This window comes from Podarcis liolepis, assembly GCF_965112155.1.
Source record: "Podarcis liolepis genome assembly, chromosome: 6".
Classification (NCBI taxonomy): Eukaryota; Metazoa; Chordata; class Lepidosauria; order Squamata; family Lacertidae; genus Podarcis; species Podarcis liolepis.
This window is the reverse complement of record NC_139559.1, coordinates 92,338,029-92,365,965: the sequence shown is the minus strand read 5'-3', so window position 1 is coordinate 92,365,965 and position 27,937 is coordinate 92,338,029. Positions and strand designations below refer to the sequence as shown.

The window sequence follows — 27,937 nt, the reverse complement described above, 5'->3', positions numbered from 1 at the left end:
CCATCGCTTTAATAAAGGCATCTGCATTCTGTAGCGCCGGATCCTTATCTCTCCATAAATTGCGTAGCCATGCTCTCGCATCCCCATGCAGATGGGACATGATGAACCCCACTCTCTCTTGTTCATCTCTAAAGTCTTTATGCAGCAGTTGCAGTGCGCACAGTACGTCGGCTCTAAAGTTGGGATACTGTTGCAGGTTCCCATCGAAGTGAGAGACCAGCCCGCCTGTCCGTCTCGCCAACCCAATGCCCTCCTGCCGGGGTGTCTGCTTTGTCAGCACGTCTAACCTGACCTGGAGATCCCTGCAGGCTGCGGCTGCTTCCTCCTCCCTCTTCCTGGATGCTAGAGCCTCGGCGTTCAGTTGTGCCACCGCGTTTCTGAGTTCCTCTATCTGCTGCTCAGCCGTCATGTCGTCTGCCGTTCGTGAGCTTGCTAGTAGGCACCTGTGTCTCTCCCCTCCTCGAGGTTGTAGATGCCCACAAGTTGAGACGGAGCTTACTGTCAGAGCTGCTTGAAGATCCTAGCTCACAGAGGATCACGCTAGCCAGCGGTCATTAAGTAAAAGTCTTTATTGAATTACAGTTTCCATTCTCACGCTGCTGCGCGCAACTCTACGCCTAGTAGCTAGGTCGGCGAAGCTCCGTCTGAGTCTCCGCCCTGTGTGCACCAACTTAATATCCTAGCCTTGCTCCACCTTTTCCTCCTGACTGTCCTCCTCTGGGTCCCTCTACCCCCCGGGGCTTCTTCCTTCCGGGATTCTTCTGACGCTGACCCAGACCCTCCTGCCTCCTTGCGCCGGGCTTTAGGACCTGGCTCTCTTTCGGGGCTGCTTACTGCGCCGCCTTCCTCTGCATTTGAACTTGGCGCGCGCGCCCAACCTTCCACTTTCCTCTCAACCGTTTCTTCGCTCCCCGATGGAGGTGTGGCCATCCCCGACTCATGTCCTCCCTCCTGTGGTGAGCTGCCAGCGCTTCCCCCCTGGCTCCCTTCCTCTTCCCTGCTTCCTGGCGGTGACGCTGGTCCCGATTTCCAGCTGCTCCCCCCTGAGTCCTCTCTGGCTCTGTCTTCCTGGGGTGCCCCCCTAGACTCCCCCCTTGCCCTCGCCACTGGTGCTCCTTTCTGTGAATCCTCTGATTCACTGGAAAGACTAGGAGATCTCGGGTCGTCGTCGTCACTCATCTTTTCTTCTGCCTCCTCCCCTTCGCTCTCTGTTTCCTCCCTTGCCCGTGCTTCTGCTCCTAAACCCCTGACAGGTACCCACCCCAAACTTTTCACAAGAATCTCACCGGGCCACGTGAGATGCTGTAGGACTCCCAAGAGGTACTCTCCTCCTCGCTGGCAATATTGGCCACCTCACTACCCCACAAAACAGCTGCCGGCATCAAGAGGCTTGTTTAACACCTTCACCACACAGCCCTTTAAACTGCAGTGCAGTTTAAGTTACATGTTAGTGGGATTAGATTGTCCCAATTAAATCTCTGTTTAAACAAATAAACAAATGGAAAATATTTGTTGAGGTCTCCAAACGAAACTAGTATGGTATCCAAGATCAAAGTGATTCCATTACCCATATTATGTTCTAATGGGTCTTGGAGAAACTCTCCCTGTTAACTTTGTTCATGTACTTATTTTAAATGCTCGGATATACTTCACTAAATGCAACATCAATGCTTATTTAAACAGAAAAACTCCAAAATCTCCACCTGGGAAAGCACTTCATTGTAGCAAGACCCTGAATCTGGTACTTCTGGCAGGTCACAAAGAGATTCCTGCTTAAGCAAGGGCGTTTCTGCTTTTGTCAAACCAGACTGCTGCTCCGGTCCGGGATTCAGATACAACGTGGAAAAGAATGGCTCTCTGAAATTCTGTTAAAGGCAGGAGAATGAAGAAATTTATTTATTTAATAAATTTGTATACAGTTTAAAGAAAAACTCTTACCAAAGTAGTTTACAAGTCATTTGCCAATGCAATGTTAAGATAATATGAAAGCAAAAATGCAGGAATAGGAGATGAATTTTGAAAATCATCAGAAGGGATTGATGGAAGTCATAGGCTAACTATAGCCACAAATGTATAAGATGGGGTGGGATGGTTGTTTTGTCTGGAAAGTATGTTAAAACCAATAAAAAAAATTTTAAAAAGAAAAGAAGGAATAGTTCCAACCAAGGAGGACTGGTACATAAAACTGATGGAATATGCAGAGACAGCCAAACTTACAGGAAGAAATCAGGAAGAGGAAAGAAACTAATAAAGATTAGGGTGCATTTATTGACTATTTAAAAAGTTATTGTAAACAACTTAAAGCTTTAGCAGGGTTAACTTAAAACGAACAGTAAAGAATATGTGAAGAAAGTTTACAGGAAACAAACAATTGAGGCATTTTGTGGATATGCAGAAGTAAAGATAAACCGAAGGAACCATGAATGGGGTGGGGGGAAAGTTGATTTGTTCTTATTTTGGGGTTTGTCAATTTGTATGCATTGTTGCAAAAGGAAAAATGATAAATAAAATTTATTTTTTAATAAGATTTAACAACCTGGAAATTAACTAAAAATAACTAGGTTTTTTTTTAAAAAAATGTAATAATGCAACTGAATTAAATATAATAATAATCATGTGGGCTTTTTCTGGGTCACTGATTTTTAACAAACTTATAATCATCAAACTATGTTTCCACATGCTTTCACATGGTGCTCTCAGGAAAAAAAGCATGCCATGTCATTCTTTTTATCATCCTTCCACAGACTTAACATTGTTTGGTTTGGTTTAGTTAGCACTAAGAACACTTGCGATATCCCCATCCCCCCTGTTTTCAATGGGTCATCATCACAAATCAGTTTGAGAACCTCAGGCCCTTAAAATATATTTATCCATTTTAACCTTCCCATAGTGCCCCCTGCAAATATTTGCCCTCACCTGGGAAGGAAGGTTTTCTCTGCAGATGAAGGCATGGCCCTTTAATCTCAGTGCATTGTGCAAGTAGATATCTTCGTCAGAGCTGGTGTCACAGAGGAAGAGGTAAAGGATTCCATCTATGTATTCATCCACGACTCCCACAAGCAGCTTCAGCTCACACAACCTTTGGAATTCATGTATGTCACTGGCAGTCCAATTGTCCTTGATAAAGAAAGGATAAGGTACAAAGTCAAGCAGAGTTGAAAAACTAATTTCATTTGCTCTGCACATCAAATTCTATCTGATTAGTCTTAATACATTCCAACTGCTTTTTGTGTTGTCCTTTTGTATCTCGATTTCCCCCCCCTAAAATAGCACTTCAAATCTTATTTATCTTTAATTTCCAAAACACATTTGTCTTATTCACTTATTCTTTGAGCTATTCCACCTTCTGAACTTTAAAATTCTGATGTTATCATTGCTCTTGATCCTTCATGACTCTTCTTCCGCCCTAACCTCTTGTGATATACCAGATATAACTGACAAGTATACCCTTGGTTGCTCCTTTCACTCCAAATAATATGCAACAAGATAGTTCAGTTGATTAGAGCATGCTGATAATGCAAAGGTTGCAGGTTCGATTCCCATGTGGGAAAGCTGCATATTCCTGCATTGCAGGGGGTCGGACTAGATCAGTGCTCCCCAACCTTTTTATTGCCGCGGACCAGTAAATGTTTGATAATTTTTCCGTGGCCCACTTGTTTTGAGCTGAGTCCCCCCCTCCGTGCACTTACCTCACGGCAGCTTCTCTTCAGTCCCCGCGTCTCTGACCTCGAGTCCTCAGTCCTCCCGTGACTCCTCCTCCTCCTCTGCCAATGGAGTGAGGTTTGGCTTTCGGCCAATCAGGAAGTGGGAGGACCCGCTCCCTGATTGGCCAGGAGGAGCATCAGTGTAACAATAGCGAATTTTCATTCGCTACTGTCACACAATGGGCGGGCTTGAGAGGGCGCAATGCTCTGCACTTCGGCCGCCCGCCACAGTGAAATGATTTGAAGTTCCTCGGGCGGCCCGGTGCCGATTGATCCACGGACCGGCACCGGTCCGTGGCCCGGGGGTTGGGGAACACTGGACTAGATGATCCTCAGCGTCCCTTCCAACTCTATGATTCACTCATCCACTAGATGTAGGGCATGAAGAGAAGCAGTCTCATCAAATACCTAACCGTTAGGAGATTTCCTTCCTTAAGTATTTGCCAAAGCTTGAGCACTTTTTGGATGCAACATAAAAATGCTACAACATTGGTAAAAAATGTGCAGTAAACAAATGAACACATACGTTAAATTGTAAAACAAGAACAGAAAACAAAAGCCAGCTTATTTTTAAGTTGTTCCCAAACATCTAGGGTAAGGTTAGTTGAAAAAATAATACATATATACATACCTCTGTAGGTCTCACCCAAGCTAAGGAACAAGGGATTGCTTGAGCAGGAAGCTTTGCATAACAAGACCTGCAACAAGAACAAGGTAATTCACAGGGCCACTTTTGACTTGCTGCCCCAAGCCAAGTAGTCTTGCATCAAACTGGATAATGAACAAAGCGTTGACATTTGGCATTTCCCACGAAAGAAAGTAAGCAAGACTGAGTCCACACAAAGGTGGATTTGATTTAAATCACGATTTAAATCACTAGTCAGTAAGACTTGATTTAACTCATTTTCTTTACAGAAAGACTCATTCTTGCTGGTATCATCTTAATATTTACAACTAGAGGAAGGTTTCATTTTTTGTGTGATAAATTTTCAGAGTAGTTTTTACAGTTATATAAAAAATTACTGATTTGGTTATACTATTAGAAATACATAGATAATTATGAAATTATTGTGAGGGTTAATAAGTTAACTGTTTATATTTGGACAACTTTTCTGCTGTACTTTATTGTAAGGAGAAAAATAATCATTTCCTTAACAACAATTTAAACATTTTATTTAACTAAAACAGTAACATTATAGCATATGTATCTATGTTTGTAAACTGATGTGGTTAAACAATTAAAAAAAACCTTAAAACTTAAAACAAATCCTTATTTCCTGATGAATAGCCTTTGGACTATACAGGGGTCAGCAAACTTTTTCAGCAGGGGGCCGGTCCACTGTCCCTCAGACCTTGTGGGGGGCCAGACCATATTTTGGAAGAAGAAAAAATGAACGAATTCCTATGCCCCACAAATAATCCAGAGATGCATTTTAAATAAATATATACTCATATATAAATAAATACTCATGTAAAAACATGCTGATTCCCGGAACGTCCGCGGGCTGGATTTAGAAGGCGACTGGGCTGGATCCGGCCCCCGGGCCTTTGTTTGCCTACCCATGGACTATAATGTAACTTAAACAGAAAACTATCTTTAGAAATATTTTTCCTCCAAAGCATTTTATTTAAAAAATCCAATTTAAATTTTAAAAATCTGATTTATTTTATTTTTTTAATCATTATTTTTTATCCACACACAGCTTACGAGGACCATGGAGCGGAGGCTGAATCTGCTTTACTCCTCCTTCATCCTTTTTACTCCCACACCACTCTGAGCTATACCAAGGTTCAGCTAAGCATGTCCTCAGAAGCCAGGCTTGTGATTAAGCTCTCTCCTCACTAGCCGTGAGCTGTAGCAACTGCCCAGCGGCTGGAGAGGAGACCCAGTCAGAGAGCACGGCAGTTAAGAGTAGCACGGTGACTAGAGCATTGTTCTAGTGATACAGTGTAGTGCAACTTCTAAATCTGCATGCCTACCTTTCTCTTGAAAAGGCTAGGAATTACTGTATTTTTCGCTCTATAACACGCACCCGACCATAACACGCACGTAGTTTTTAGAGGAGGAAAACAAGAAAAAAAATATTCTAAACGAAACAGTGGATGTATGATTTTTGTGGTTCATGCTGTGGCCACAGACATGTGATCTGACAGTGAGTTTGGAGTAGCCCAATGCAAAAATCCTGAGGATCCATGTGGATCCATGCTTTGTAACCACGTTTTTGCACCACTGCGGCCCCAGGCAACAGTGGGTGCGTGATTTTTTTGGTGCAAGATGTAGCCATGGACATGCTATGTGATCTGATGGTGAATTTGGGGTGACCCAGTGCAAAAATCCTGAGGATCCATGTGGAGTCGTGCTTTGTAACCACGTTTTAAGTGGCGAGGGAAGGAAAAGCACTCAAGGGACAAGGAGCACGCGTGGGGTGGGTGGAGAAGGATGCTGCTAATAATGAAGAAGAGGGGTATAAGGGGAGAAGGCTCCTCTCCTCTCCCGCTTTGCTCCTTTAAAGCAAGCAGGCTCTACTTTTCTTCCTCCTCCCCACTCATCCCCAGCTTAGTGAGCTGAAAAACTTTGCTGCTATGTAGCGAGCTGAGTGGGGAAGAGAGAGGGACAGAGAGCCTGCTTGCTTTAAAGGAACCAACTGGACAGGAGGCGCTTACACTCGTGTAAACGGCTCCTCTCCTCTCCCGCTTTGCTCCTTTAAAGAAGCAGGCTCTCTGTCCTTCTCTCCTCCCCACTCAGCGGCTCTTCTCCCTCTTTTCTGTTTCAAAGCGAGCCACGGAGGAGGGAAGGAAGGGGAACCATGGATCCTCTGCTTACGACTGCAGTAGATCCCCCCCGCCACCCGTAGGCATTCCCTCCATAACACGCACAGACATTTCCCCTTACTTTCTGGGAGGAAAAAAGTGAGTGTTATGGTGCAAAAAATACGGTGAACAGGGTGGGAAGGATGGTAAAAGCAGGAATGGTCCTTAGGAGGTAGAAGCAGCAAGGGCAATGGGGAAATGGTAGCCCAAATAAATCTTAGCCTTTAATGATGTTTAGGCATGATGTTTCGTGCTATGAAAATGCACTGGACAGAAAAAGACTATTAAAGCCTATCCGTTTGATGGCTGAAAGTTAAAAAAGAAATGGATGGATTTTCACCCACTTATGCTAAATAGCCAGAGTAATTTTGCACTGTACTGTCTGCGTTCCCAAACATTATTTTACTGCCTATGACAGAGGGCAAGCCAGTTTTGAAAGAGCTTTGGATTTTAGGTATGAGATGACAAGATGTGGGACAGCGGCATAGCGTGGGTTGTCAGCACCCGGGGCAAGGCAAGTAATTTGTGCCCCCTAACCTGCTGCCGCTGCCAGCTTCTTCTTGCTGCTGCCTGGTCTGGTGTGGTTTTCTCCCGCGCTCAGCGCTGCGCTGGGCAGCCGCTGCACTGTCCCTCCCCCAGATAGTCCCTCGCTCTCTCTCTGCACCGCACGCCTGGCACCCACCCCCTCCACAGTGGGCGGCGACCCAGCGGCTCGGATCGGATTCGCACAGCCAGCACTGCAGTGAGAGAGAGTGAGTGAGCCAGGTAGGGGCAGAGAGCTGCGAGTGCGCCCCCCCCCGATGTTACGCCCGGTGCGGCCGACCCTCCCTGCACCCCCCACGCTACGCCACTGATGTGGGAACTGATACGTAAGTGCTACCTTTGAAATCAGCCTTGGATGGTGTGGGTATGTGAGGGGGGTGGGTAGGCGGACAGGGAGACAGAGAAAGTGAAAAGAAAGTTGAGTGAATGGACGTGTGTGTGAGAGAGGAAGGAAGGGTGCGTGGGATTTGCATATGAGAGCATAAGAGTCATCTCTGCTGAATGAGGTCAATGACCCATCTAATGAGCATCCTTTTCTTGCAGTGGCCACCTAGAAGCTTTTGGGAAGTCTGAGTGCAGCAACTCATATCCAGAAACAGACTGCCTCTGAAAGTGGAGGTAGAACATAATCTTATCCTCCATTAATTTTTCTGAGAGCAAGAGTAGAAGAGAAAGAGGTCTCACCATCCACCAGTTCTCAGCTGATAAGCATTCCCTGCCTAGCACACAATTTACTTACTTCAGAAACCTCAGCGAGGATTTCTGGGCAGTCCTCGTACTTCCAAAGTCCGGGTAAAACACTTCCACTTCCTGGTCATTGAGCACTCGATGAATGATAACTCTGTACCACCATTTGTCTTCCGAATTTTTTATACAACAAAGCTGACCAGGACTGATTGAGGCTTCGGGCATGATGTATCGGTCAGCTACATGTTTACTAGAATAGCATCGTCTGAAATACAGGATCCAAGTGGGTCACTAACAGTACAATCCTATGTCCAAGTAGCAGACTTTGAAGTCTTAAAAAACTTTTGAGTCCCTATATCATTATTAATCTGCATTGAGATCTGCAAGAGAAGTCATCCCTGTGGTCCTGTTGATGGGACAAGTACACCATGCAGTGACCAGAGATAGGGTCTTTTCTGTGGTGGCACCTTGGCTATAGAACTCCTATAACTGGCATAGAAGTAGATCCAGTAGCAGATGATAGGGTGGGGACATTTGTGCATTGCAGGGGTTGGAATATTATTATTATTATTATTATTATTATTATTATTATTATTATTATTATTATTATTTCTTATTTATACCCCACCCATCTGGCTGGGCTTCCCCAGCCACTCTGGGCGGCTCCCAACCGAATGTTAAAAACACAATACAGCATGAAACATTAAAAACTTCCCTAAACAGGGCTGCCTTCAGGTGTCTTTTAAAAGTAAGATAGTTGCTTATTTCCTTGACATCTGATGGGAGGGTGTTCCACAGGGCAGGCACCACTACCAAGAAGGCCCTTTGCCTGGTTCCCTGTAACTTCACTTCTTGCAATGAGGGAACCACCAGAAGGCCCTCGGCGTTGGACCTCAGTGAATGATGGGGGTGGAGATGCTCCTTCAGGTATATAGGACCAAGGCCATTTAGGTCAGCACCTCCTCCTTCTTCCTCTACAATTTCATGATTCTATGATACATCTGATGTTCAGTTGCTTGTGTCACTATTGCACTCTGGTAGATAGGTAAAGGGGCAAGGAGGCTGTAGTGAAAACACTAGTGTGTTTGCACTGCACTGACTTTGTCCCTCCTCTTCCCTGCCTGAGTGTGCAGTGCAATGAGGACAAGTGGAGGACAGGTGAACACTGCTGACTCTCCCTATGATTACATAGACTGCTTGGGTGACAGCTGAAAATGCACCTGTTCACCCAGGCTTTTATAGGGGATTGACAAGATGGCACCAACCCAAAGAGATATGGGAAGTTTCATTGGTTGGATGCATTAATAATAATAATAATAATAATAATAATAGTAGTAATAATAATAATAATTTTTATTTATATCTCACCCTCCCCAGCCGAAGCCGGGCTCAGGGCGGCTAACAACAATCAAATAATCAAACAGTCAAATAGTCACACAATCTAAAAATATTTCATTATAAAAATTAATTAAAATCAAATTGATGGCAACCAATTAAGCAAAATTAAGATTAAACATCTGCTAAAACCCCATTTGTTTGTTCAGCCCTATTTTGATGTTTAGAAGGGTTTTCTGTTCGGCTGATTATCGTGCTGCTTCAATAAAATAAAATACTAAAACCATGCACACTGAAGTGTATACATCAAAGAATACCCTTGCCAAGAAACAGGGTAAAGTTTTTGCACATGAGTTTCAACAGACCACAAGCACACCCAATACCAAACTGGGGTCTCTTTTCTCCCTGCAATCCTAGCTCATATACAACGAAAAGCCCAGGCCGAAATGGGTAAGTTCCCCCTCACCTCATTTCCAACATCATGTTTTCTAACTTCACTGACGTTTCTGCACTGTAGAGTCGGACGTAGAATTGCGAAGGAGAGACAATGTATTCCACAAATAGTCCCACTAAAGCACTGGTGTCCAGCTGGGGAAGGCTGTAGAGGCTTCTGTCCTGGACGGCATCTGGTGGGATTTCATTTTCCATGATCTCTTGAATAATGTGCGTATCCTCCATACCCAGGTGCTGCAAACATAAGGAAAGTAAAAGAAAGTCATTCTGATCCAAGCAGTACAACAGATTCATCCGGGCCACTCAAGAGATTCCCAGGGCTGGAAAATCCCAGGTACTTGACTACACGGGAATCCAAAACGCTTTCCTAGTCTTCCAAGTCTCCATCCCAACAGCAATGAGTCTGGATGCCCTAACATGCAACAAAAAGTGCCACACAGACAGCCCTAACTCCATTACTTCCCTTCCTGGTTTTCCATACCCTCAGTGAATAATTCCTCTATGACATGGTTCTGCTGAAACATCAAAGCCTCTCTCACTCACATTTTCCTCACTTACCGTATTTTGCGCCCCCCATAGGACGCACCTAGTTTTTTTGGGGGGGAAATAAAGAAAAAGAAATTATTTCCCCCCCAGGTGTGGGGCTGGAAGAACCAGGTCGGGGAACAGCGGGAAGGCGCGCTCTGCCTCCCCGCTGTCCCCCGAGCTTGTGGGGCTGGCTATGGGGAGAAGTGCGCTGATCCCAGGACTGCAGGCAGCTCTGCGCGGCCACCGGGAGCGGGGCGGGACTCCCGGTGGTCGCGCAGAGCTGCGCAGAGCCGGGGACTGCAGGCAGCTCTGCGCGGCCATCCGGAGCGGGGCGGGACTTCGCGCCCCACTCCCGGTGGCCGCGCAGAGCTGCGCTGATCCCGGGACTGCAGGCAGCTCTGCGCGGCCACCGGGAGTGGGGCGGGATGGGACTTCGCGCCCGGCTCCCGGTGGCCGCGCAGAGCTGCGCTGATCCCGGGACTGCAGGCAGCTCTGCGCGGCCATCCGGAGTGCGGTGGAACTTCGCACCCCGCTCCCGATGGCCGCACAGAGCTCCGCTGATCCCCGGACTGCAGGCAGCTCTGCGCGGCCATTGGGAGGGGGGCGGGACTTCGCTCCCCGCTCCCGGTGGCCGCACAGAGCTCCGCTGATCCCCGGACTGCAGGCAGCTCTGCGCGGCCATCGGGAGGGGGCGGGACTTCCCGCCCCGCTCCCAATTGCCGTGCAGAGCTGCGCTGATCCCGGGACTGCAGGCAGCTCTGCGCAACCCTGGGACCCGTTCTCCCGAGGGTTGCGCAGAGCTTCCTGAAGCCTGGAGAGCAAGAGGGGTTGGTGCGCACAGACCCCTCTCGCCCTCCAGGCTTCAGCGAAAGCCTGCATTCGCCCCATAGGACGCACACACATTTCCCCTTCATTTTTGGAGGGGAAAAAGTGCGTCCTATAGGGCGAAAAATACGGTACTTATGTGTTTACATATTTATATCCCATCTTCCCAGGCAAAAACACTGCAAAGCAGCTTGGAATATCACCAAACTAATATAAACACAATGTAAATAAACATTCATAAAACAATTTTAAAATGCAAACCATAGAGATTTTTGAAAAACAAACAAAGGTAGGAGAGACAGAGGTAGGAAAAAATCCTAATTGTATTTTTTCTTTTTCTATTTTTCTTTTGTAATATTTTGAAAATCTTAATAAATATCTTACACACAGAAAAAAGAAAAAATCCTAATTGTTGGGGTGGGGCTATGGCTGAATACAGCCTGGAAACTTCTGTTACTTCAGAATTTGGTTGAGAGAAAGCTAACTGAGATTGTATGAAATTAGTGTATCACGCCAATGCTTTGTCATCTTCACTGGCTCCCAGACTATTCCCAGACCCAATCGACGGTGTTGGACCTTTAAAGAGCAGTTTGGACCAGGGTACCTGAACCATCCTTACTCGCAACACATGCCTACCCAACCTAGATTTAGAGATCTTCTCAGAAGTCCTACTCCAAATGAGATGTGGCAGTTGGCTACATCTCAGTGGTAGCACTCACTGTAGAATTATCTTCCCAAGGAACTTTACCTGAAACCTACTAACAAAATGTGCATTCTTAAACTATATTACACTTTTGGTTTTTAATTTGAATTTGTTGTTGTTGTGAGTTGCCTTGAACACTTAAATTGCAGGTTGGCTTGCAAAACTCTGTTAGCAAGTAATAATTAAATAAACAAAGCTAATATATTAAACAATAAGGCACATTTTAATATCACTGGTTAAAGGAAAGCCTTAAATCTAATTTTGGTAACAAGTTAATAAATATTTGTATGCGACAACGGCCGCGAGCGTTCTGGTTGCACAAGGATGGAAGACTGAAGAAACCCCAACTAAAGAATCATGGCAAGAAAAAATGATGGACTATGCAGAACTGGCAAAATTGACATATAAGCTACGGGACAAGGATAACTGTGACTTTAAGGATGAATGGGAACCTTTCACAAAGTATCTGAAGACGCAACAAAGTGAATTGGACTCCTTGGCAGGTTTTGAATAAACATCCACAATTTTTTTTTTACTGATAATAATCAGCTAAACAGTTTGAGGATCTATACAACTTTGTAACATGCAGAAAATAGCAATATTAGAGAAACCAAAGACTGGAACTGAGGGAAGTCGAGAGGTGGGGTGGGGGGTTCTGGAGGGGAGGGGGAGGGGGAGGGAGGGAAAATGGGGGGGAAATAAGGATATGTTTTTGGATAATATGTCTTGTTATAACTTTGAATAATTTTTTTTTAAAAAATTAATAAATATTTGTTACAAGTTCCTATTGAATGATTAAAAAAAAAACTAAAATAAGGAAGCGGCTGAGATCTATAGAGATGGATAACTACACAAAGGGGTTGGGCCCAAGCAGAATTTTTAATTTCTTCTTTGAAAAGTCTTTTATCTCATGTCACAGCAATCTGCTTTTCAAACTCTCCTCGGTTTCAGGGTTTGCCATAGAGCAGTGGAAGGGAGCAGGCTGCTCTTCAAGAAAATGAATCTACAGCCCCTGAACCCCCTTAGTCAGAACTTGTACAGTTCCTTATATCCTAGCTAACAAAATCAGAAACAGTGAAATCAATGTAAAAATTGCTCTGACCGTCAAGACGGGAGAGTAAAAGCAGGTATTTACAGCCCTAGATGTAAAGTATAAAAATTAGTTGCGTTAGTGGCAATGAATTCTAAGGTTAGTATATCTCATCCATGTTTCTTGTGTGGGTGTACTAGAGTAAAGACATAAAGGGAGAGTCTTGCTGCGATCTATAAGCCAGTAGGTGGAAGCAGCTATTTTAATGTACATCTGGACTTGGAGTAACTCACCTAGTGACCTCCTGCAAAAAACGCCTTGAAAGGAACCTTGGGGAGACCACAACTGATTTCAAAATAAAATATTTTAAAGCTTGTTAAAGCCTCAATGGCACACTGGGCAACAGATATGGGACACAATATAGATTTTGAACTGTGGGGAAAACTTTGGAAAAGTGACTTGAAGTTTACAGCATGTTATTCTTTGAAGAAGAACAACCTGAAAATGATTCACAGATGATATTTAACTCCAAGTAGGCTTGCAAAGATGTAGAAGACTGAATCAGATAAAAGCTGGAGATGCAAAGAGGTGGAGGGAACCTTCTTTCATATGTGGGGGACTTGTAAAAGGGTAAAATAATATTGGGAAATGATCCATAATGAACTGAAAAACATGTTTAAAAGTACTTTCCCAAAAAACCCAGAGTCCTTTCTGTTGGGGATAATTCAGACTGAAATTGCCAGGTGTCAAAAAAAAGTTACTTATATATTCCACTGCTGTGGCCCATGTTTTGTTAGCCCCAAAATGGAAAACAAGCGAGTTCCCAACTAAAGAAGAATGGGAACTTGACAGAATATGTACAACTTGCAAACTTAACATATAGAATAAGAGAATAAGAAGAGCATACGTTTAAAGAAGATTGGAAAATGTTTACTGAATATATGGGAAATAATTGTGTACAGCTGAAAACGCTGGCAGCATTAAGATAAATTCAACAATGTAAATGTTGATGGAGGCAATAATGGAATACTGAAAGGTATAGTTTTTGTAAAATATGCAGGGATTTATGATATGTAAAATGAACCAGGAAAAGAGAAGAAGTCACTTCACTGATATCTTAAGGATGTAAAATGAGTATGTTAAATTGTAAAACAGAAAAATTAATAAAAATTATACACAAAAACAACTGATTTCAAAATAAAATAAATACAATCCACTGTTAGTCGTCTCTTGATATCTATCCAACTGTTGTAAAACATGACGCTACATTTTAACCATGATAGCACGGCAATGTCAGCCTACCGGTGTCGTCATCTTCGTTACTACACTAAGTTTCACATCTGGAGCCTTAGATTCCTCCAGAGGAAAATTCCAGCTGAGCAGCTCATGCACATCTGGCGTCTCTTCATGTGCTAAAGAGTCAGGCTGGGCAATCTTATCACTTGAATGCTCATCTGTAGGAACAACAGATACTTATGTTTAGAAGACAGACACACAACCTTCATTTTTAAAAGTCTGAATTGGCAGTTCCCAAAGTTCAAGCACAAAGGAGGAAGTTTGCATTCAAGAATCTCATATCACAGAGGCAAGGCCAAACTACACGTGACAATAGTTATATGTTTTAAAGAAACATGCTTCATCTGCCATTTTCACACCTGGGAAAAACCAACCAGAGTGTCCAGTTGGAATAGGCTCCCATTCTGAATCAGGGCAGAGTCCTGACTTGCTTTTCTGCTCAAAATTTCCCCTACTTGTTGTTAAATTCGAAAATAAAAGTAGTCTATTAAGCATGCATGCTTAATGCATCTTCACACATCACAGAAAATTAGGAAGGATCTAAGACAGGCATAGGCAAATTTGGCCCTCCAGATGTTTTGAAACTACCATCCCTGACCACTGGTCCTGTTAGCTAGGGATGATGGGAGTTGTAGTCCCAAAACATCTGGAGGGGCTAGTTTGAGTATGCTTGATCTAAGAAGAGGGAGGGAGGCATCTGAAGACCATCTCAGAGCCTGTTCAGCTGGACATTCCCCCGACCTGTGAAAAGAGCCTTGATACAAACATAGGAAGCTGCCATATACTGAGTCCATCTACTTGGCCCATCTTGCTCAGTACTGCAACTGACTGTGGTTCTCTAGGATTTGGGGGGGGGGGGCTTTCCCAACCCTACCTGGAGATGCCAGAGACTGATCCTGGGACCTTCTGCTTGCAAGACAGATGCTCTACCACTGAGCTATAGCCCTTCTCTGCTTTGATAACTTTGATAGGTTGATATTGTTTAGTGCAATTTGTAAAAATATAGTTTAATGTTTCTTGGGATCCACCTTGGAAGGATCTGTAAGCTGGAAAGTAAAACAAGGTGCAATCTGCCAGCCTTTCTGAGGGCTAAAATTACAAGCTGCAACCATGGTTCACCTTTGTTTCACCCCTGCCAAATATTCTGGAGCAGATCATCCCACTTATAAGGACGCTATTATCCTGCGCACACTCAGCCAAGGCGGACAAACGGCTGGTGGTTTAATTCCTTATTGACAAAAGCATGCACTTACAGCAGCTCCTAGGGGGCACAGAATGCACGAACAACACCACTTCTGCCCTCTACATAGCTGGCATCAACTTTTTCAGGCTTGTGCCCCAGTTGAACAACTGGCACATTAGTGGGACACCCCCCCCCCAGCTTAAGCACCCTTATCAGACAAGAGTGCACACAAGCAACTGGCAACGTCCTGGTGAGACGATAGCCTGGGTAATGGGCCATTAAGGGAAGCAAAGGAAGGGGCTCTGTGCCATACAGCAAATGGGTGGAGGCCTCTTCCTCAACTCGTGGGTAGTTGGAAGGACAAAGGCAGAGTGGAGAGTGTTAAGTGATGTGAGATAGAAGCCAGAAGGTGAAAAGCAACAGGCTAGGAAGCCAGAGTCAGAGAGATGTTTGATTTCTGTTTGAATCTAAGACTGCAGCTCTGGAAGAAGCAAAAGCTCATTGGGGTGTTAATGCTGTGAATCCTGCCATCTTAGACTCATTTTGTATATATGTGTAAATAAATCTCATATTATAAAGACACCACAATCTCCACTGTGCCTCATTCCAAGGAAACTGAACCTTGGTAAGCACCTGGAATCTTACACTACAGTGGTACCTCGGGTTACAGACGCTTCAGGTTACAGACTCCGCTAACCCAGAAATGGTACCTCCGGTTAAGAACTTTGCTTCAGGATGAGAACAGAAACCCGGCACTGGCGGCAGCAGGAGGCCCCATTAGCTAAAGTGGTACCTCAGGTTAAGAACAGTTTCAGGTTAAGAACGGACCTCCAGAATTAATTAAGTTCTTAACCCGAGGTACCACTGTACTTGGAAATTGGGACGGCATGTGATAATATATTGTGTGCCAAGGGGAAAATAGGGGCCTATCAACACACCTTTGGTATGAATTATAGTCTATTGCAACCCAAATGCAAACTTGCTTTATTGAATGGCATGGGTTAAGCAGTTTGTTTGTTTGAGCCCAATCCAACCTGCCACCTTGGAAGTATCTGCAAAGGCAGTGTTCCCAACTTACCATCTCTTAAGCGCTGTGACTCAATGTCAAAGATACGCCAGTCTTGTTCCCCTTCTTTGCATTCAATATGGAGAACATCACTAAGGGCACCAACCAGTTCCATCAGGTTTAAGAAACCTAGTTTCTTTACTGCCAGTATTTCTTTAAAATGTCGCTAGATATAAAGAAAATCTGATTAATCAAAGCAAAAAGGACGTCCTGCAATATTCTTCCTTTGGACTTGCAATAGCTATACTAACAGCAATAAAAAATAGGTACTTTTTGGAAGCTAAAATGCTCTCCAAAACATTTAGCTCAAGTGCTGGTCAAGAAGGAAATGGGCAGCGAGTGGGGTGGACAAAAGGGAAAATTTGAACTTTTTGTAGGAAATCTCCTTGAATCTGGTCCATAAAAACTGAAAAGTATCTCCATTTTCACCCAGAGAATATAACCCAGTAAAATTTCTTGTCTGTTTTGTTCACTTTTGGTCTACGCTGAACAGTATTTTAGCCTACTAAATTGAAATTCAAATCAGATATTTTTGTTTAACTAAGCAAAAGAAAAGGAAGATTAGAAGAACTTCCCTCATCCCACCCCCAAAAGTAGAGTAAGATTACAGGGAGGCAACAATAAAACCAAACCAGGAGCAGGCAATGCTTTTTCTGCTGAGGGCCACATACCCTTAGAGGTAACCTTTTAAGGGCAGAACCATCACTCCCCCCCCCCAATAGCTGTCAACTTACAGATTTGAAAATAAGGGACCAGCAGCCTCGAAAATAAGGGATCAGCAGCCAGAATAAGGGATTTTCCAAGCACAGGTATGTTCAACTTCTGAGCCCCTCCGAGCCAAAGGCAGAAAGCCCAGCCAGCAGCCAAACGAAGCCTCCAGTGGTTGTTCCCACAGCACAGCAACCCGGCAAAGGGGATGCAGCAAGGGAAACCACCATCACCTCTTCCCTGGGAAGCGCTGAGCAAAGGCAAGTCCCCAGGCAACGCGGCCGATTTGATCGGCACAAGGCATGCAGGCTCCACCCCCCAGTCGTTCTTAGACTCCTTATTGGGTGAGCAACGCAGCCAAGCAACTCAGTTGGAGCCTCCCTCCTCCCTGGCCGGCAGGGAGGGAGGGAGAGGAGCTGCTTCCTTTGAAACCTGGGAAATTTAAGGGACATCATCAATAAGGGACAGCAGCGGGACACAGCACTGGGATAAGGGACTTTCCCACCAAATAAGGGACGGTTGACAGCTATGCCCACCCCCCGCTTTCCTTCTTCCTAAAGACCAAAGGCTATATAATATTAAGTCAAGGGGTGTAGATTGTGCATTAATGTGCTGAACCATGGTTTAGAAGAGTGTGCATGAGCTGGAACGAGCCCAAGCAAACTGCGGTCTAGCATGCTGAGCTATTGGCTGTCTCTCTGACTCAGGCGCCAATATTTGTTTCAGTAGAAACATACACAGAAAAGGACAAAAGCAAAAGCAACTTCTGAAAGGAGGAAACATACCTCAAATTCACCAGGTAACTTAGAAACAAGTAATCCTTCAGGATGCTGTGCTACAAGCTAAATTACAAACAACATAAAGTCAACAATTAGTTGTCATGCAGTCTAAACAGCCGATAAGAATGTTGTGCATGACACAAACATTTACAACAATACCCCCCAAATAGCCACTTGTCTTGCATCTAAGAAAACATTTGCAAAATAAAAATATACAGGCACAAAAGTTTATTTTCTATACACAGCTACATGCAATACAATTTCCCAATTTTTTTCTTTAAAGCACCCAGGACTCGGCTACATTGGTTAAAAAAAAGTGATTTATGTGTTGTATGTGTGATATAACATTGTGCCACCAGATGGTGATGCGGAGTCCTATTTTTCTCCACCTGTTTTCCATTTAAATTTACAATGCTTTACACTGAAACGCTTCTTTGATGTGTCTAGATCCAGCCCAGGTTTTCTGGAATATAAGAGGTCAAGGAGAGGGGCACACAGGCTGGGTTTTAAGATTATTACGGTAATTCAGACATTCTTCCTTAGTTTTCAATCCTGATTTGCAAAGTAAGCACAAGACAGCCTGCCAGCTCAGACAAATGGTCAAATCATCATATGCCTCACACCAGGAAAGAAGGTGGGAAGCATGGCAGGGAATGTTTGCCTAAGGCTCCGGAAAGGCTCCTTTGCATAGTTTTAATTAATGACATGCCTTTTAAAAAAACAATCAACCTAAGTTCCTTAAATTATGAACACTTACAGTTTTTATTTTTTCCTTAAGTTCTGAGCTGATGGTCCCTCCAGGTCCTTTCTGGGAAAGTGCTATCTGCATCTCCTTCTCTAGCTTTGAGAAACAGATTCCACAGATATGAAGAAAGTGAGAGGAAAAGCTAGTGAATACAAATTGGCACCCATTCATATAAATGTGGCATTTACATTGGAAACTTCACACGGAAAGTTTTGAACACCACGCAACAATCACTTCAGATATATTAATGGTAGATTACATATCAAGATTACATGATAGGATTGGTACAAATATTGTAAATAAGTTCCATTTTTTTTAAGCAGCGGGTTGAGTCTTTACATTTCCCCGCCTTTGGTGCCCGCTTCTTCCTGCTTACTCTCACACAGCCTGACCTCCCACCTACATCTAAAATATACATAATATTGTATAATTATATAGCAGGAATGACATCATTGGACAAAATAGTTTCCAATACCCGAAAGTTAGAGGAACCTGCTTTTAACAACAGCTTCTGTTTAGTGATAACCCTGTCCTCCTCTGCAGGAGCCAAAGGGGGGGGGGAAGGTATGTGCCCAATACAAGGTGCTCACATTAGTTTTTAAAGCCCTAAACAATTCAGTCCCAATACCTGAAAGATCACCTCCTTCCCTACAGAATCTCAGATACTAAGATTGGCAGAGGGGTCACTCTTAGTTGCTCCATCGCCCTCAGAAGCGAGCGAGGGAGAAGGTGGTTCAGCAGAGGGCATTCTCCATGGCAGCCAGAGCTGTGAAATTTCCTCCCCACAGATGTGCATCTAGCACCATCATTATACGGCTTCTAGGGAACGCTGAAGATGCACCGCTTTACCCTGGCTTTCCAAAGCTGAAATGTATATTTTTAGGATCCACATTATTTCTGTGGTTTTGAGTTGTTTTCACCTGTTTGTAATATTGTAATGATGCAACCAGCCTTGGGACCTTAGGGTAAAGGGCAGGTAATAAGGTGCCCTCAACCACCAAGCCGCTGCATCTTCCCCAGTGTAAGTGTAGTCCATGCTGCTGCTGCTACTTTTTTAATTCACTGGACACAAGCTTACATTTTTAGTGGTACAGTGGTACCTTGGGTTACAGACGCTTCAGGTTACAGACTCCGCTAACCCAGAAATAGTACCTCGAGTTAAGAACTTTGCTTCAGGATAAGAACAGAAATCGTGCTCCGGCGGCGCGGCAGCAGCGGGAGGCTCCATTAGGTAAAGTGGTGCTTCAGGTTAAGAACAGTTTCAGGTTAAGAACGGACCTCTGGAACGAATTAAGTACTTAACCCGAGGTACTACTGTATAGGGTAAGGTGGACAGGACTGCAGCAATAACTGCTGACTGAACTCCCATCCATTGAGTCAGGCGAGAAGTCTTCTGCCTTGTTTTTTCAAAGACCTCTGCAGTTTGCAGTACTTTTTCACTGATAGAAATGCAAGATAACAATTCCAAGCCTGGAAGAAGGCAGCTGCTAGAGCTAATAATTGCAGTGAGCTAAATATGGAAGAGCAATCAACTCTCCACACTATCAGGGGCACTGTGTGTTTCTAGTGTCTACATCCTTATCTGTTCTGCCCACACAGAGCATGTAGCACAGCAGCTGTGGTTTGGGAGTGTCTAATTTGTCTGAGCAGCAAAACGAAATAAAAATAAAAGTCTAAGGGATCCTTCCAAAAAAAAAATAAAAAAAAAATTAATTAACACTAAGAGCATTCTCTGAGACTTCATTGTCCATTGTACTCTTCAGTAAATGCCAAAACGACTAGCAATTTAACATTTGTATGGAAACGTGTTTAAATTGAAGGTAAAGGTAAAGGTACCCCTGCCCGTACGGGCCAGTCTTGTCAGACTCTAGGGTTGTGCGCTAATCTCACTCTAGAGGCCGGGATCCGGCGCCGTCCGCAGACACTTCCGGGTCACGTGGCCAGTGTAACATCCGTGCTCTGGCGAGCCTGCACCAGAGCAGCGCACGGAAACGCCGTTTACCTTCCCGCTATAAAGCGGTCCCTATTTATCTACTTGCACTTTCGACATGCTTTCGAACTGCTAGGTGGACAGGAGCTGGGACCGAACGACGGGAGCTCACCCCGCCGCGGGGATTCGAACCGCCGACCATACGATCGGCAAGTCCTAGGCACTGTGGTTTTACCCACAGCGCCACCCGTGTCCCGTCTTAAATTGAAGGGGGGGGGGCAAAAGCATTGTTACAATAGTGGTGACAAGAAAGGCAGCAGGGTTCATTTTTAAAAATTGAATAGCTACAGCTTTAGAACATTTGTTCATTAAAAAGATCTATTTTAGTAATATTAATATTTTAATATAAATGCCTACACAAAGCTCTTCAGTGCTAATTAAAAGCTGGTTAACAAAAAAAGGTTTGGATGAAAAGTGATGTTGAATGGCACTACTGTAATCTTACGAAAGTCACTACACGCATCAAAAACCCTTTTTAAAAAATAACAAAATAAACTGAACAGAAGCACCAAGGCTGTCTACACCTACAGAAACTGCACTGTTTTTCTGATCTTCCTCTGCAGTCTGAAAAATACGGAAAAACCACAGGACCGCGTAACAAGTGTGCCCAGTAAAGAGTGAGTGAAAAAGGCACGGCATTCCCACACCAAGTGTCTTGTGTGGAACAACAGATCAACAAATTTTCTATGCACTCAGTGAGCGTTCCTTTGGAAAACTCCTCTTTCGTCCTATTTACATTTTCCTTGCTGTGACAGTCATTTTGATTAACTGTTTGCATTTGCTGCAGAAGCATATTATTCTGGGAGGTAACTGTGAGAAGAGCTGAGCTTCTCTATTTCAGCAAGTACAGTAGCAATTCCAACTGGTGGGGGGGGGAGGCATGCCTAAACTATTCTGTGGTCTTCATTTTTTCTCTTTTAGAGATGGCAGCTATTTTTTGTCATGACACACCCCACAGATGCCTAGTGATGTGATGTGATGCTAGAAAATTATCTGGAGAATATTCTCCACAAACTGTAAATTCTGTGTCTACACAGCTGCTTTAAATGTACACAAATCATTAATCGAGATTATTCTCGAGAATTTAACATCACTAATTATGTCAAGTGCCCATGGCAGCCATTTTATGACGGGCAGATTCCAAATATGCCCACTGGCCCAACCAAGAAGGCTGGCGACCTCTGTCCTAACCCAGCTTAAAGCAGATCTTTTCTCATCTTTAAGAACTTAGGTTTAAAATCCTTCTACAGGGACGATGTGCACTAATTAAGACACCATACAATATGAAATGTGACCATACAGATTCTCATTTTCTCATAATAACTAATTCAATATTCCCTTAGTTTAGTCACCTTTGGAGTGCAATGTTTCTATTACTTACTTGTTTCATCCTCTCATCAGTTCTCACTAACGGGGTTTCCACTGGCTTCAACTCTACTACTAAAGCATCAGATTCTTGGCTTGGAGATGGATTGTGATTATCCATAGGCAGGGAAGGTGTTGAAGATTTCTTCACTGCGGGTGCTGGCAGAGTAGTAGGCAAAGTCTGCTTTGTCTTATGTGATGGAATCGCGGCTTTGCCTTAATAAAGCCAAGAAAGGGTTTACAGACATGATTTCACGTGACAGTTTTCTGTTTTCCCTAGGCAGGCAATGCTGGAAGGCTCACACTCATTTCCAAGAACACCTCCAAGAGCAGTGGAATCTCAATATAAGCCAAAAGCACAGCACAAAACCCCTTACTGTATTGTTTTATTTATCACTTGCATGTTTGAGCAGATACAAGATGACTCACTCATCAGCACAAGTGCACAAGGCTTAGAACAAGGATCACCATTTTGCTTAACTGACAAAGCAGAAAGGAAGAATGAGCTTAATGCAGAGCCTTCATGAATACTTACAGTCATTTGGGGGGGGGGGAGAAAGTACACCCTCTTTGAATTCTGTGGTTGTACATAGGAGGACATAATAACAGTCATCTGTTCCTTAGCAGGTCTTAAAATGAGGTAAATACAACCTCAGGTGAACAACATCAGATGTCGTATTACAACATGCCATGATTTATGTAACAAAAATAAAGCGCTTGCTTAATTGGTCATCAGCAAGTGCACCCACCTCTACAAAAGCCGAAGTTTTATCAGTTTGCTGGTCTAGATAACACAATGCCAAGGAGGAAAGACATCAGCAATGCTCCTAGAGAAACAATAATTGCTGCCCATGAAACTGGGAAGGGTTATAAAGCCATATCCAGCCAATTTTAATTCCATCATTCCACAGCGAGAAAGATTATTCAAAAGTGGAAAACATTCAAGATTGCAAGTAACTCAAGAGTTACATCTCAGAGTCTACAGGCCTTAGCATGTTAAATGTTAAAGTTCATAACAGGACAATCAGAAAAAGACAGAACAAGTATGCTTTGTTTGGAAGGGTTGCCAGGGGAAAGCCTCTTCTCTAAAAAGAATATGGCAGCACGGCTTAGGTTTGCAAAGTTGCATCTGAACAAAGCACAAGACTCTGGAACAATGTCCCTTGGGCAGACAGTGGAGATTTTGGGCCATAATGCACAGCGTCGCATTTGCTGAAAACCAAACACAGCATATCAGCACAAACACCTCGTATCAGCTGTCAAGCACAGTGGTGGAGGGTTGATGATTTTAGCTTGTTTTGCAACCACAGGACCTGGGAACCCTGCAATCATTGAGTCACCATGAACTTCTCTGTATATCAAAGTATTCTAGAGTCAAATGTGAGGCCATCTGCCCGACAGCTGAAGCTTGGCTGAAACTGGGTCATGCAACAGGACAAGGATCCCAAGCACACCTGCAAATCTACAACAGAATGGCTGAAAAAGAATCAAGGTATTGAAATGGCCTAGTGAAAGTACAGACCTCAACTCAATTGAAATGCTATAGCAATACCTTTAGTAAGCTGTGCATAAAGAGATGCCAGCAAACCTTAATGAACTGAAGCAATGTTGTAAAAAAGAGTGGGTCAAAATTCCTCCACAACGATGTGGGAAACTGATAAAGTCATACAGAAAACTATTACTTCAAGTTATTGCTGCTAAAAGTTGTTCTACAAGCTACTGAATCATAAGGCTTCTCCATTTTGGATTCATTTCTGTTAAATAAATCATGACACGTTGTGATATGTCATTTGTTGTTCATGTGAGGTTGTATTTACCTAATTTTAAGACCTGCTGGATCCTAGTTGGCGTACTTCAACAGGACCCCCACGGCTTGTGGGCAACCCCTCCCGGTCACCATGCTGGGTAGTCGATAGGTGCCAATGCCTAAGGCCAATACCTTCAATTCTCTAATCAATAAAGTTGTGGCCTTTTTACGCCCATTAACCTTAATTAACGTGTCCGTGTCTTTATTTCATATGGGGGAGGGGACTTGCCACGCAAACTGATAAAGTCATACAGAAAACTATTACTTCAAGTTATTGCTGCTAAAAGTTGTTCTACAAGCTACTGAATCATAAGGCTTCTCCATTTTGGATTCATTTCTGTTATATAAATCATGACACGTTGTGATATGTCATTTGTTGTTCATGTGATATTTACCTAATTTTAAGACCTGCTAAGGAACAGATGATTGTTACTATGTCCTCATATGTAAAACCACAGAATTCAAAGAGGGTGTACTCCCCGCCCCCATGACGATATTTCACCATGGTTTTCAGTTTCAAATGCTACTGAAAAATATTTGGCAATTTGGTCATAATTTGCAGTAACAAAGCCAAGCTCTCTGAACCTAAGACCACAACCTTTTCCCAAGTTTACTCTATTTACTGGCACCTGGGACAAAAACAAATCAATTGTCTACCTATAGAAATGAGCACGTAATGTATTTGTAGATTCTTGTCCACAACTGTGTGCAATCTGCAGTTGGGTGCAAAATTCTACATGAATAGTACACACTAAGATTATTTTAATTGAAGTGCACCAACGTCTTTGCTTCACCCCACTACTCCCACTCTCATGCTTGGCTGCTGTCTGAGAAAGAGCAAGACAGAGCACATGATCCCAGAAGGGAATTAACTCTACCCAGTACTACTCATTTTCCAGTAACAGATAGGTTTCTCAAAGTTCCTATATTTGTGATCCCACCTCTTCCAGCCATACCACTTGAGAGGGGCGCTTATCTACACGTTGGGGCAGAAGGAGTTTGTATGTTTAATGTGGAGAGAAACCATAAGGCTGCAAGGTAGTATTGGGTAAAGCAAACACGAGTTGTAGAGTCATCTAGGGTCAGCTAGTTCAACCCCTTGCAATGCAGGAATCTCAACTAAATGAAGGTGCCAAATAAGAGCAATTTCCCCCTAGAGCTGAATTTAAGCAAACATAAACTTACACTCTGGCAGCTTTTCTGGATTTTTCTTAATGGAGGGCTTTAGAGTCAACAAGGAGCCTGCCCTTGTCTGCACAACCGTGATGATATCTGAAGCTGCATTCAGCACTTCTAACATAGAGAAGAACCCAAAACGCATAAATTCAAACTTCCGTCCAAAGTGCCGACTAAAGGCTTTGTCAAAATCTGAAAGCAGGACAGGTGAAGATCTCAGCAGTTCCTTCAGTTCACTTTTTACCACAGCTGGCAGAGTAGGAGAAACCCGACCCCGCCGGGGCAGAGAAATTCGGGGGGGCTGAGGCAGGCCAGAGCAAGATCTGGCATTCAAAGAGAAATTTGGCTTTCCCCTGGAAAAATATGGCTTCGGTTTGCTTTTCTGTCTGGCAACCAAGCTTGCAATCAACTCAGTGGACTCATCTGGAATAGCTAAAAGACAGAAGCCCATATGGTTAAAGTTGCATGTTGACACAGAAAATTTCTCCTCTCCTCCCCCCCCCTTTCTTCTTGCCATCCTCTTACAACAAAATGGTACTGCCAAAGAAATACAGCTAGTTATCATAATACACAATATTTGTAGATTTGCAAGCATAGGTATTTTCCCAGCTGTTCAGACCAGAAGATCCTTCTTTCCCTAAGTTATTAGAGCTCCCATACCTCTCTATTTAATCTCATGTACAACCCTCCATTTCTATACTTACTTCCCTGCTTACCACCATCAAGGCAACCCAACCACCCACCCCAGCCTACAGTATTTGTGATTCATGTATGTGAAGGGAAACACCCACAACCATGAAATCTGTTGAAGATGTCGCATGGTGTGCTCTCTCCTGGAGTGCTGGCTCTTGTTAGGTAGACATTACACATCAAACATGACCAAAAAAATATGCTATATACATAGAATTGAAAGTACTTTGGATGTCTTGGGCTACGTTATGTCCAAATCTGTACCTTCTATTTGTTGTGGGAATAGCTTAATTCTGTTAACCCTGTGAGTGAAGTCTAAGTGCATTATACCCTGCAACATAAACACATTAAAAAAATACTCTTACATGCAGATTTCATCTTCTTAGGTTTAAAAACTGGTTCATATTTAAACCATGTTTGGGGAATGTGTCACCATGACAATACTGCAGAAGAATTGCCATTATTGTAAAACAAACCGCACTCTGCGGGGAAATGCAAGGTAATGCCCTTGACTGCTTTATGTTCAGAAGGACCGCAAAATCAAACTACAGGACATATTTACAATAGGCAGCTCTTTGGCCAAGTTCCATTCTTTCTTGAACCACCCAGCCTAAACTCCCTGTATGCCTGCCAAACATTATTCCCCATTTATTGGCATTCCCTGCTCTTGCCAACTAATCCAAAACCCACCTCTGAGGACAGTATTGCCATTTCCACTAGGGCAGATCCTAACAACATCTGGCATATCCATCACCAGCTCCATGACAGAATGGTAACCCAGGGCACGAAACGGAAGTGGTTCTCCTATCATAGACTTGTATTCCTTGTTCAACTCAATAGGGGTGAGGCCTTCCTTGACTGGTGTCAGCAGGGACCTCACTACTTTCTTCATTGAGTTCATCAGGCGTTCTTGATCAGACATGTTGACACTGGGGGAGGTGAAAAGGAAGTGTTAAAGGACAAAGAAATACTGCTTTTGGTGATAACCGGCTTAATAATCACCAGATAATGTTACTGTGAGATGGACAAGGGAGAACACAGTACAGGTACACAAACTGAAAAAGATATACTGCTTGCCTTGGAAACCCAGAGGGATCTGAAAAAACAGGTGCTCAGAAAGAGCTGGGCTTTGTTTTTACAATGGTAACCTTTGCACGGTTTTTAGAAGGGAGTGGGGCATATCCTGATCAGTTCTTTTTTAATGACAGTGTTGGGATTAGTACCCCACCACAGAGCCTCATGTGCACCAGAAGCACACAACTATAACAACCCTTACGGTTAAAGTCTGAGCAAACTGGGTACAAGGTTTATCTTTCATCTCATCTCTCTTTAACAAACTCCCCTAAAAGCAATACTTGGCAAGCATCACGTGCACAATTCAGTCAGTCATAAACACTTTAGAGCTCTGTCATGGACAACTGATAAATGTAACCCCCACTAAAACTTGCTGAATTTACTAAGTGCTGAGATTTTGCTAGATTGCATCCATAAATGGATATAAGAACTTTGAAGGTTCTGAGCTCGTAGCATCAAGATTTAGGGACTATAAAAAGGACCAGCCCTGCCACTAGGCAAAGTCGACCGCCTAAGGCAGCAGCCTCCTGGCTACTCCTCCTATGTCCCTTGGCCATTTCCCTCTGCTGTGCAACTACACCACCTGTTCTAGCTACCCTCAACTATTACGTTGCCTTTGGTGCAGTGGAGGATGCTATCCTGCTGCCAGTGTTGAAGTCAAGTGCCACCCATTTAGTTTCTGTAGATAGAATGAGGCAGGGGTTGCCATCTGGCCCTAGCAAAACATCTTGGATCAGCCTTGGCTTGGTGCAATTTTAAGTTTTCACTATCCCATGGGGGAGTTTGGGAGCAGAAGGAAACGACGATTGAATATAAACCTGGAAAGTTATCTTCTGTTAACTTTCATAAGCCCAATAAACCCTTTCCCCCCTTTTTTACAGGAAGCCATACGCAAGAGTCCATCCCCAAAGTCGGTGCCACTGATCCCACAAGCCACACCTGCCCTCTAACAAAAACATTGCAACCAAGCCTGTCACCTCAACCTAGACATACGTGATTCTTGTAAGCTGTTTTATTTTATTTATTTATTTTTATTTATTTATTTATTTTTAGCCGCCCTGAGCCCGGCTTCGGCTGGGGAGGGCGGGATATAAATAAAATTTATTATTATTATTATTATTATTATTATTATTATTATTATTATTATTATTAAAAAGGTGGGACTGTTTGTTTGTTTAATTAACAAGCAGGTATGAATACGCCATCTTAAAATCAAACCAGAAAAATCCCTTCCACAAAAGCACTTCTAATGCAACGACTCTAGACAGCAAGGACAACACACCATAAAAAAACCTGCATTATTCTATGCTATCCATGCAACCCTGTACCTTCCACGTGTTATCTGAGGGAGGGATAATATTCGTGTAAGAAATCTAGGCCGCCCAACCCAGCTTGCACCCCACCCTTTCCCAAGGGCTAAAACAAGTCAGAAACAATAA

At 43.6% G+C, this 27,937-nt stretch overlaps 2 protein-coding genes across 2 annotated transcripts in view; one reads left to right on the top strand and one right to left on the bottom strand.

Moving 5' to 3' along the window:
* The window catches only part of TDRD5 (tudor domain containing 5), a 147,806-nt gene that overhangs the window by 16,167 nt on the left and 103,702 nt on the right, over positions 1–27,937 (bottom strand). The window contains 11 exon segments of the mRNA XM_083507100.1: positions 2,917–3,117; positions 4,336–4,402; positions 7,798–8,010; positions 9,547–9,767; positions 13,922–14,073; positions 16,177–16,330; positions 17,658–17,714; positions 18,409–18,492; positions 21,768–21,967; positions 24,744–25,166; positions 26,115–26,353. Coding sequence (XP_083363226.1) covers positions 2,917–3,117; positions 4,336–4,402; positions 7,798–8,010; positions 9,547–9,767; positions 13,922–14,073; positions 16,177–16,330; positions 17,658–17,714; positions 18,409–18,492; positions 21,768–21,967; positions 24,744–25,166; positions 26,115–26,353 — 2,011 coding nt within the window.
* The window catches only part of LOC310708593 (podocin-like), a 671,219-nt gene that overhangs the window by 619,839 nt on the left and 23,443 nt on the right, over positions 1–27,937 (top strand). The gene's annotated exons all lie outside the window — the stretch shown is intronic.